General features: G+C 37.5%; 2 protein-coding genes across 2 annotated transcripts; one reads left to right on the top strand and one right to left on the bottom strand.

Annotated features, from left to right (window-relative positions):
• Positions 1 to 1,152: 1,152 nt before the first annotated feature.
• Positions 1,153 to 5,508, bottom strand: LOC100852875 (pentatricopeptide repeat-containing protein At1g26460, mitochondrial-like). The gene is made up of 5 exons (XM_059736717.1): positions 4,968 to 5,508; positions 4,824 to 4,864; positions 4,601 to 4,745; positions 4,383 to 4,526; positions 1,153 to 1,191 (listed from the first exon to the last, which is right to left on the bottom strand). The coding sequence occupies exons 1-5, from the start codon at positions 5,427 to 5,429 to the stop codon at positions 1,153 to 1,155; spliced, it is 831 nt and encodes a 276-aa protein (XP_059592700.1). The 5' UTR covers positions 5,430 to 5,508.
• A 1,114-nt stretch (positions 5,509 to 6,622) lies between these two features.
• On the top strand, positions 6,623 to 11,549 carry LOC100263593 (GTP cyclohydrolase 1). Its single transcript, XM_002269229.4, has 2 exons — positions 6,623 to 7,325; positions 9,989 to 11,549. The coding sequence occupies exons 1-2, from the start codon at positions 7,157 to 7,159 to the stop codon at positions 11,155 to 11,157; spliced, it is 1,338 nt and encodes a 445-aa protein (XP_002269265.1). The 5' UTR covers positions 6,623 to 7,156; the 3' UTR covers positions 11,158 to 11,549.
• Positions 11,550 to 11,986: the final 437 nt, after the last annotated feature.

Raw genomic sequence — 11,986 nt, 5'->3', positions numbered from 1 at the left:
TTGCCTTCAATCCATGTCCGAAGGGCCTGAGACAGGGCTGGTGAAGGGGATAATGGAAGGCACCATTCGAAAGTTATCACTGCCCTCACATAAAGGCTAGGGCTAGGGGTTACTTCAATTATGCAACCATATATGGAAGGGGTCCTTCCAATTATATCCAGTTATATAATGCATTCGGATAAAATTTCAAGATTCTAAATACAATAACTAATAGATCAACATGTCCATTATGTCAAGACTTAAGTAATGGTAATAATTCAAAAAACATTATGCACACATACAACACTTACATAAATCAAGGCATTTAGAAGATACTATGTCACTCGAAAGTAAGGAGGATGAATATAGGAAGGAGGGAGGTTTGAAAGAATATTGAAAAAATAAATGAGCAAAGAATTTTTCGAAATTCGTTTGAAAACCCTTAAGTTAGGTAGCCTTGTACACCCTTGTACAGTTAGCACATTGGCCTTGTACACTTAGTGTAAATGCCTTGTACAGTTGGAGAAATCCATAATAGGGACGACCAAACAAGTGCATATGGGTGGGAAAACAATGCTTCCACTCTCATGGATAAGGGAAAAGGATGAAAAAGCTAATCCTCGTTTTGCTTCATATGCATCATTAGTATGGGAGCTAATAAAATTAATTAACATGGTAGCCATCACATAAAATACGTGCAATGAGGCACCATTCAAGTAATATGTGTGAGGAATGTCCCTGAATATTGGAAAAAGTAAATGAGTAAGTTCTTCAAAATCAGCAAGTAAAGAAATTCTTCAGCAAACTTGGAGAACGACATGAAATGAGAATGAGACATTATTTGTCCAACAACCAATATAAACGGAGGGAAAACAAAATTTAAAAACAAGAAACATGTGCTGATAAACTGCAAAATAACCAAAATTTAAGTTCAATACATTGGAATTTTAATTGGAATGAAATGCATAATTACATGTCCCGAAACGTATATGATACTATTTGATGAAAATAGTTACAATGTAAAAACTTAAAAGAAGGTTGGTATCTTATTATCCAACTCTTAACATAGATTGGCTTCCTATAAAATAAACTATCTTGATCATCTACACTTCTCTGTTTGTTCTCTTCTCATCTTTCATATGATGTTAAGCCTCTTATTTTGAAGTATTTGTATTAATCGTGACAAAGCTCCCACTTCAAGAATCTACCCACCTGCACACATAAAGGGAAAAACAATTAGTTCAAGGATAAAAGATCATTTATTTGCTTCATCTAAAAACGAACATGAAAAGATGCAATTTGACACGGTCATGTACTCGTTTAAGTTCTCCTATTATCCGTCACTCAATACTGTGCACATAATTTTCCATTGATGCAGAGTCATAAATCTGTCTTACAAACAAAAGAAGTCAACATACTAATAATTTAAGAATATTGGAAGGATGAAAATTTTGAGAAAATAAACCTCTAAAGCCATAAAATGTGAATTAACTATCTGATTTTGCATGAAGCTGTTGAATTAGAAACCTCAAAGAAATTTGTCCTCACATCAACATCAAATGAGAGTTTTTCATAAAGGCAACAAATTGGCTTATTGAAATTATGTGTTGTTACCCAAGATAACAAGGCGAATAGAAGGAGACGGAAATTGTTTGTCATAACACTTACCAACAATAAGTAAACACCACCATCAACAATTTTTTTCAAAAAAAGTTGTAATCCTTCAATGTAGGTAGGGTTGTACACACTTGTACAGTTAGCACATTTGGGTTGTACAGTTAGTGTAAATGGCTTGTACAGTTATGCAATCCACCGAAGGAACGACCGAACAAGTGCATATGGGTGGGGAAACAATGTTTCCATTCTCGTGGATGAGGGAAAAGGTGGAAAACCTTAACCCTCGTTTCGGTTCCTACGCATAAGTAATGTGGGGGAGCTAAAACAATGAACTAACATGGTAGATATCAAATAATATACGTGGAAGGAGTGTGTTGTCAACCGATATGTGTTAGGAATGTGCACGACGAGTGGAAAATGTTGATGACTAAGTTCTTCAAAATCACTTGAATTACCTTAAGGTACACACCCTTGTACACCCTTGTACATTTAGTACATTGGCCTTGTACACTTGGTGTAAAGGCCTTGTACACTTGGAGCAATTGCACATAAATGCAACTAAAGGAGCGCATATGGGCGGGTTAACCACATTCCAAAGATATGGGTGAGTGAAAAGGGTGAAAATGAAACCTAATTTAGGTTCCTATGCAACATAAGTGGGCTACCACAAGGCATTTGAATGTGTACGAAGGGAAATGAGGAATGAATGTGAGGGATGTCCCCCTAGTAAAAAGAAGAAGGAAATGAGCAACGATTGTTTTCAAAAAAAGTTGAAATCCTTCAATATAGGTAAGGTTGTACACACTTGTACAGTTAGCACATTTGGGTTGTACAGTTAGTGTAAATGGCTTGTACAGTTATGCAATCCACCGAAGGGACGACCGAACAAGTGCATATGGGTGGGGAAACAATGTTTCCATTCTCGTGGATGAGGGAAAAGGTGGAAAACCTTAACCCTCGTTTCGGTTCCTACGCATAAGTAATGTGGGGGAGCTAAAACAATGAACTAACATGGTAGATATCAAATAATATACGTGGAAGGAGTGTGTTGTCAACCGATATGTGTTAGGAATGTGCACGACGAGTGGAAAATGTTGATGACTAAGTTCTTCAAAATCACTTGAATTACCTTAAGGTACACACCCTTGTACACCCTTGTACATTTAGTACATTGGCCTTGTACACTTGGTGTAAAGGCCTTGTACACTTGGAGCAATTGCACATAAATGCAACTAAAGGAGCGCATATGGGCGGGTTAACCACATTCCAAAGATATGGGTGAGTGAAAAGGGTGAAAATGAAACCCAATTTAGGTTCCTATGCAACATAAGTGGGCTACTACAAGGCATTTGAATGTGTACGAAGGGAAATGAGGAATGAATGTGAGGGATGTCCCCCTAGTAAAAAGAAGAAGGAAATGAGCAACGATTGTTTTCAAAAAAAGTTGAAATCCTTCAATATAGGTAAGGTTGTACACACTTGTACAGTTAGCACATTTGGGTTGTACAGTTAGTGTAAATGGCTTGTACAGTTATGCAATCCACCGAAGGGACGACCGAACAAGTGCATATGGGTGGGGAAACAATGTTTCCATTCTAGTGGATGAGGGAAAAGGTGGAAAACCTTAACCCTCGTTTCGGTTCCTACGCATAAGTAATGTGGGGGAGCTAAAACAATGAACTAACATGGTAGATATCAAATAATATACGTGGAAGGAGTGTGTTGTCAACCGATATGTGTTAGGAATGTGCACGACGAGTGGAAAATGTTGATGACTAAGTTCTTCAAAATCACTTGAATTACCTTAAGGTACACACCCTTGTACACCCTTGTACATTTAGTACATTGGCCTTGTACACTTGGTGTAAAGGCCTTGTACACTTGGAGCAATTGCACATAAATGCAACTAAAGGAGCGCATATGGGCGGGTTAACCACATTCCAAAGATATGGGTGAGTGAAAAGGGTGAAAATGAAACCCAATTTAGGTTCCTATGCAACATAAGTGGGCTACCACAAGGCATTTGAATGTGTACGAAGGGAAATGAGGAATGAATGTGAGGGATGTCCCCCTAGTAAAAAGAAGAAGGAAATGAGCAACGATTGTTTTCAAAAAAAGTTGAAATCCTTCAATATAGGTAAGGTTGTACACACTTATACAGTTAGCACATTTGGGTTGTACAGTTAGTGTAAATGGCTTGTACAGTTATGCAATCCACCGAAGGGACGACCGAACAAGTGCATATGGGTGGGGAAACAATGTTTCCATTCTCGTGGATGAGGGAAAAAGTGGAAAACCTTAACCCTCGTTTCGGTTCCTACGCATAAGTAATGTGGGGGAGCTAAAACAATGAACTAACATGGTAGATATCAAATAATATACGTGGAAGGAGTGTGTTGTCAACCGATATGTGTTAGGAATGTGCACGACGAGTGGAAAATGTTGATGACTAAGTTCTTCAAAATCACTTGAATTACCTTAAGGTACACACCCTTGTACACCCTTGTACATTTAGTACATTGGCCTTGTACACTTGGAGTAATTGCACATAAATGCAACTAAAGGAGTGCATATGGGCGGGTTAACCACATTCCAAAGATATGGCTGAGTGAAAAGGGTGCAAATGAAACCTAATTTAGGTTCCTATGCAACATAAGTGGGCTACCACAAGGCATTTGAATGTGTACGAAGGGAAATGAGGAATGAATGTGAGGGATGTCCCTCTAGTAAAAAGAAGAAGGAAATGAATTGTGAGAACAGAAACTTTTACAGATAAGAAGACAAACCGTGTCCAAAGTTTCAAAACCCTTCTTGGAGCTTGCCATTACCAAAGGATGTAAAGATGTAAAAGGTGAGAATATATCCTCTTCTGCTTCTTTGGGGGAGTTCCTATAAGCGGTTTCAAACTTATGCAGAGTGCTGAATGCTCTCTGCAAATCCCCCAATGCTGCATCGGCATATATTTTTGCAAGATAAGATTCTAGTTGAGGTGCCTTCTTTTGACGCAATGATCTCGTAGGATCGCCCATGATGCATCTACAAGAGTAGAACTGTAAGTCCTACCAGCAGTTCCAAGTGTTGATACAACAAGCCCCTCATCCACAGAGAGTAGAACATGACCCCTTGCATTCTCACCCCGAGCAATCCATCTGGCCATGAATTATAGGGCATAAAAAGCTAACTTGCTATTATCCTATTGCATCGCAATATTTGCAATGAAGATGCACATGTTCCAGGAGGGAGAAAGAGCTTTATTTTGATCCATTGTCTGGTACACACTCCAGAGAAGCGAGATAAGAAACAGAAACATAACCAGAAAGTGTTCCTCCTAACACAGATGATCTAGAAAAAAATTCTAATTAGTCATGTACCTTGCACCTCTCTATAATAGACACCAAAGCATCCAGCCTGCCTTTGTTAACACAACTTCTCACACACTCAGCAAAAACCCTCATTGACAACATATAACCAGATTTCAAAGTCAAATCAACATATCTCAAGGCAGCATCAATCTGGTCTGTCAAAAACAGCATACCAACAACCAATTCATATGACTCATCATCAGCCATAGATTCTTTTCCTGTCTGCAGCATCCTGATATAAATAAAGTAAAGATCCATCCATAAAAAATACTTGTAGAGCGGGCTCCCTGAGGCGGGGTTGGGAGGAAGTGGAGTGGGAGATGGCGGGGGAAGGCTGGGCTCGGCGAGTTGGGCTTCCAGGGAGAGGAATGTGAAGGTGGAAATGGAAGCTTTAAAGGGATTGTTGTGGTGGTTTAGGGTTTTGAGGAGGGTTTTACGGGCTCTGGAGAGGATCGCCATTTGGGACGCCATTGATAAGCTCCGCTCAGTTCAGAGGTTTCATCGAGAGTACTGACAGAAGGGAAGGTGACATGGCATTTTAAATTTAACACAATTCTCCCTTTTAATTTACAGCAATCTGACTTGGAAATTAGAAGGGTATATAGGTCACTCAAAATCTCATAGCCTTTCTATTAATTTTGTTACATAGATGGACCATTTGTTAATTTTTGGGCCTAGCTGGGCCCAAAACACAATTCTCCCTATTCAACTAAGGTGAGTGATGATTTGGAAGACTAGGGAAACTAGGATGATCCAGTCAAATTGAATTGTGCCTAATGCTACTAGGACCACATCATTCGATGGGATGGGCAGTCGCCTCACTTTATGTTGGCCACTAGACATACTCACATGGAAATCTTTTCCCAAGGGCTATTGGCAACCCCCTTAGCTTTTCATCCTTCGAATCCAAAACTCGATATTTTATATTCAAATTTATTAAATAGTATGGCTTTACCTCATAAGTTTATTAAAAAATTAATGAATAATATATTAAATTAAAGGATAAGACTAAAATGTGAACTTGTTTTCGTGTTCGAAATTATCACTCAATAGTTATATGAAAAAATTACGAACAACTATATGAACATCTCTTTAAAATAAAAGCAATTGTTGTCATATTTTAGAGGTATTTGAGTAATTCCATTTTAAGGTTATTAATTAAAAATTTGTTCCACACAAGTACGAATCGATATATAAATTATTTATAATCATGGATAAAATTTTACTCTTTAACAAGTTTAGGGGACAAAATATTAAATTTATAAATATGATAAAACAAAGTATAAAACATGTCTAGTGGATCCCACATCCCGATGAAAATACTTGCTTACACATAAGTGAGGTTATATTATGTTTGTGTATATGGACTTTCCTATTTTTTTAGATCAGAAATATAGTTAGTCCATCATTCCATTCGTGAGTTATAAAAATTTGTAAATCTAATTCATTTTATATTTGAACTTGAAAGGTAATTTTTTTATATATGCAAATGTCCTTCAATTTTTTAATTATTTTCAAATTACTTTTAAAAGTAACCTTATTAAATGGGCACAGTTTGGGCTAAAAGCATGGAACAGAAAAGAAAAAAATAAAAAATAAATAAAAATTAAGGACTCCTTTGCCCAGTGAAAAGCAGAAGCAAAATCTCAGGAGCCAAAACGATGCCGTTTCTTTGTTCTTGTGCTCTGTAAGCTTTGGTTGAATTAACAGAGCAAAACCCACCATCATTGGAAACCATATCATCCGCGTGCGCAACTTGAGCATCATCGACGATTGAAACCCAATTCAAGCCTCGTATATCGATCTTTACAAGTGGTTGGGGTGTGATGTCGAGTTGGTGATATCAGTAAGGGTGGTGGAATCACCACCAGAAATCTAATTCTCACAGTTCTTTCATAAATCGGAGAGGCGCTGTAAGAAATCGGTCGCGGCCTTGGTCGACTCGGCCGACACTTTGACCCCTACTTGGGCCAAGTAGGTCCCACATCCCGATGAGAAAGTACTTGCTTTCCACACGTTCTAGGATCAGCGGCCACCCTACGATTGTATACCTCCGCTTTCCTGTTTCTTTGCCCTATTAATGGAGGAGCCCTTGTAACTAACTTCAACCCCCATCATTCTCAGCTTGATTAGGCTTGTTCCGGTTGGGAATTGAGATTCATTATTGCGTAGGCTTTGAATTTTGGGTTGAAACATAGATGGGCGTCTTGGACGAGGGGCACGTGGAGGTGGGATTTGAGCAAGAGACTCTAACCATTGAGGAGGCTGTTAAAGTGCTTTTGCAGGGTTTGGGTGAGGATATCAATAGGGAAGGCCTGAGCAAGACTCCTGCCCGTGTTGCCAAGGCCCTTCGTGAAGGAACTAGAGGTGCCTTCTCCCTCTAATTTTATTTTCTTTCTTGCATCAGCTCCTTTTTCTTAAGGCACCTACCTTGATTCCTTGGAAAATTTTGGGACTTTGTTTTATCTTCAGCTTAACGTATTTGGTTGGGAAATTTTGTCATATGCCTAACTTTATCTTCATCATGTGTATGTGTTTGAAAATTTAGTTTGTTTGAGGCTTCCCCAACATCTGAGTATATATATTACCGAAAATTCAGTACCCACATGCCTTATCTTGCTATCCCAAAGGGGAGAGAGTTAGCTGCTAGAAATGGAGTTTGAGCAAGTTGAGGTGTTTATTTTTTTTGGTTTGGTCCTATGGCTCATTACTTGCATTTGGAGGTGTGAGTTGTTTCTGAAGAAAAGGGAAAGGGTTTACAAAGAAAATCTGCTATTCATTCATGTTTTCTGAATATCAGTTCAGAATACCCAAAAGCATGCCTATTTATAGAGCCTAGAGAACTACACCCGTAACTGACTCACCAGATTACAAAACAGAAAAATACAACTGATTTATTACCAATACAAAAATGTCCTGCTATTCTAACAGGAGGCACTCCTTTTGCCTTTACAATTCAATGGATATTATTTGGTTTTTGTATGGTGAATTACCTCTCATGGACAATGGCATGATCAACCATGTGGGCCTTTTCTAGGACTTGAATGATTCCCCAATTCTTGTAGTGAATATAAAGGGGAGTCGTAAACTTGGAGTTAATGAATCTAATTTTCTTCTTGTCCAATGCCATACACAAGATAGAAATCATCAAATCAGGAAACTGCAGACTATTAACTCACCGTGGCTACTATAGTGCAATGGATTGCAGAAGAGGGAAATTCAGCCACATTAAAATTAGCTTTTGAGGAGGTGTATTTGATATTGAAAATATCTCCGAAACATTCAAACAGGCTGAGCATTCTGGATTGAACCAGAAAGTTCGGGTAGAACTGGATCTAAGCATTGGTAGGTAAGCATGGTTTTGTAAGGGGAATATTATGAACCCTGTAAACTGTTCACATGGAGGTGGTGAAGGAAGAGCCTAATTTTGTAGGGGGGAAAATACCTACAATTCATTGGCATGCTTGGTTTTGGTAAGGCCTAAATCTGAGCCAAAATTTCTGTTGAAGTCAGAAGCAAACCCTTCAACTTCTTAGATACAAAATAAGACCTATTTATTAATTGATGTACTTAATCTGCACTCTAATCATTATTAGATTGTAGGTATTAGTATCCTCATTCATGTTAATGGTTTAATTTCATTGATCTTAGAACAATTAGTTAGGTTTATCTGAGACACTGCTATGCCATGCTCAGCACACGTCGTGATCCTGGTTTGAGATCCAGGAGATATTGGTATATTACATATTACAGATCTGTTTCGGATTAAGATACCTTTTGCAAAAGGGCTTCCTGGATACATGTTTTCCTGGATCTTAATGAAGTTGATTTTCAAGTCAGTTCCCTTGGATGTCAACCAAATTAGTTGGTTGTTGCAAAAACAATGGTTTCTTTGCATTGTTTAAATGTCCCTTTTTGCTTGTAGGTTGTAACAATTTTCAGCATAAAACATATTGAAAGATGGTAGGATCTAAAGAGTTAAAACTATATCATATCATATCATATGAAAACATTGAATACTAGAGTTTTGAAAAGCTCAAATTAACAAAATATGACTTTAATGTATAGATTCATTGCATAATCCACAAAAATATGCTTCATGAATTTTAGCTATGATATCTAGTTCTGAATTCTAACAAGGCATATATGTCTTTATGTATCATCTTCAAAGTTCAATTTATGTTTGTCATTATTCCTTCCCCATCAAAAAAGAAATTAAAAAGAAAAGAAGCTAATAAATTAAGTTAAAACTTGTATTCACTAATTACTATCATTTTCAATATCAACATTCAAATCATTCAAATGAAAATTATCTAATATTCATTGTAAAAATAAGCGAACTTGACTTCTAATATAGCATTTGACAACAAGAATGTCATTTTTCATATAAGATCATTTTACCTATTTATCCTTTTATGATGAATTTTAAATTCTTTAGCACATTTTAATGAATTAATATAATAAATTCTTTTAACAAAAAAATTGAATTTGATTTTTCTTAAAAATTATAAAAAAATAATTGAAGATGTATATTGTATATCACGTATTGTATCGTGTATTGTATATGCATCACAACATACACTTAAAGATAAGATATACATTGCGATAGGTATCGATTTTCATAAAAAATGTGTTGTATCATATCATGTATTGTGAGTTTTTAATGATTATGTTTTTCAGTGTTGTTCATATATTTTCATGTGAAACTGGTGCATTCATTTGCAAGAGAAAAGCTATAGAAGGGGGAGTGTTGATGTAGATAGATTCTTTAATAGCTGTTTATGAATCCTGTTTTTCAAATTTTGGTTTTATGGGCATGGCTTAACACTTGTAGGTTGTAATCCTTTCACTCTAATAATTTCATGTGAAATTGGTGAATTCATTGATTGGCAAAGGTTGGTAAAAGGTGGCTCTGCAACAAATATGCGACATGTATATAATATCTAGATCTCTTATGGACTATTATTGATTAGCCATTGGAGTGATGGCTTGCAAATTACTGAGTCGAACATACTTATTTCTTTTTCTAGGTTACAGACAAAAGGCAAAGGACATTGTTCAAGGTGCCTTATTCCCTGAAGCTGGTTTGAATAATGGAATTGGTCATGCAGGAGGAGTGGGTGGGCTTGTGATTGTTCGGGATCTTGATCTCTTCTCATACTGCGAATCTTGTTTGCTTCCATTCCAGGTTAAGTGTCATGTGGGTTATGTCCCATCAGGGCAATGCGTTGTGGGCTTAAGCAAGCTTTCTCGGGTAGCTGATGTTTTTGCAAAACGACTCCAAGATCCACAGCGTCTTGCAGATGATGTGTGTTCTGCTTTGAACCATGGGATCAAGCCCGCAGGTGTTGCTGTTGTACTCCAGTGTTTACATATTCATTTCCCAAATTTAGAATTGGGCTTTCTTGATTCAACCCATCAAGAATGGGTAACAGTATCAGTTTGTTCTGGTAAAGGCCTTTTTGAAAATGCAAAGGCCACCATTTGGAGTGATTTTTTAAGTCTCCTGAAATTCCGAGGCATAAATGTGGAGAAAACCTGTACCAGAGATTCCACAGGTCCATGTTGGTGCCCATCCCAGTCTTCCTCTGCTTTGATTCCATGCAAGATAGAAACAGTCCACCAAATGGTTACTGCAGTAACTTCAATTCTGAGGTCTTTGGGTGAAGACCCATTAAGGAAAGGGCTGGTAGGAACCCCTAATCGTTATGTGACGTGGCTGCTGAACTTTGAGAAAACTAACAAGGAGCTGAAATTAGATGGCTATGTTTGTGGTAAAATGGATCCTTTTCAACCCAATTGCAACGAGGAAGAGATGCATTCTGAGCTGAACTTGGCATTCTGGTCTCAATGTGAGCATCATTTACTTCCCTTTCACGGTGTTGTGCATATAGGCTACTTCTGCACCAAAGGGACCAATCCCATTGCAAAATCCATTTTACAGTCAATAGTACATTTCTATGGCTTCAAGCTTCAGGTACAGGAAAGAATTACCAGGCAAGTTGCTGAGACTGTTTCATCTCTGTTAGGTGGGGATGTGATAGTGGTGGTGGAAGCTAGTCACTCTTGTATGGTATCCAGAGGAATTGAGAAGTTAGGAAGTAATACTGCTACAATGGCTCTGCTTGGCCGATTTTCAACTGACGATACTGCAAAGACCATGTTTTTGCAGAGAATTCAAAACACTCCAACTTCTTGAGGACAATGATTCCAATCCAGATTCCTTCTAGCAATCACAATTTTTCCTTGCATTGGTATTTTTTTCTGTCTGCAGTCTCACGGGCATGACAGGGATAGGTTGCAGCTGATCTGCCAGAGTTGTCTTCAAGTTGGACATGGTACAAGAATTGAGGTTCCAAAGTTTTTATTTAACCTATTCATGTTTCTACTTATATGTAGCATAGACCCTTAAAAAGAAAATTTCAGCAGCCTGCCATTGTTTCCATGATAACTTTGTCTTTTGATCATTTATTGATTGGCATCCATTGCCTACTTTGACTGGTTACTATGGAGAGATGAAAACATCTAAGGAAAATTCCATTTTTCTTTTTTCATAATGGAAAATACAGATGTTTAGATTTTGGAATTCAATATTTCTGTAAGTGATGATGTAAACGCATCCTGCATCTTTATTCAACATCTTGTTAGTGTTCTTACAATCCAAAATGGAGTGGAGAGATTTAAATGATGACATCATGCCGTGCATTGATGATCTTCTATCAATAACAGAATCATATTCGAGTTAGGTGTGGAATCAATAAATGAAATGAGGGAAAAATGATTGTAGAAAGGGATTTAATTTGTTTGAGAGCTTTTTTTCCAGGTTTGTCACAACCTCTTTATAGGAACGTGCCACGTGGTGAACCAAATTCAAATGGGTAGGTGAGAGACGTGAGAGATCAGAAAAAGCAAAAGTTGGAAAGAGCTTCTACATGGATTTCCAGAAGTTGAACCTTGTAGTGCTTTACCTAAAATCAGGCTCTTTTCTTTCCTAACTAACGGGGACTTTCCATCCATCCTATCTCATG

The sequence above is a fragment of the Vitis vinifera genome, chromosome 1 (assembly GCF_030704535.1).
Source record: "Vitis vinifera cultivar Pinot Noir 40024 chromosome 1, ASM3070453v1".
NCBI classification, from domain to species: domain Eukaryota; kingdom Viridiplantae; phylum Streptophyta; class Magnoliopsida; order Vitales; family Vitaceae; genus Vitis; species Vitis vinifera.
The sequence above is the reverse complement of the archived record's forward strand: the minus strand, read 5'-3'. Positions and strand labels throughout refer to the sequence as shown.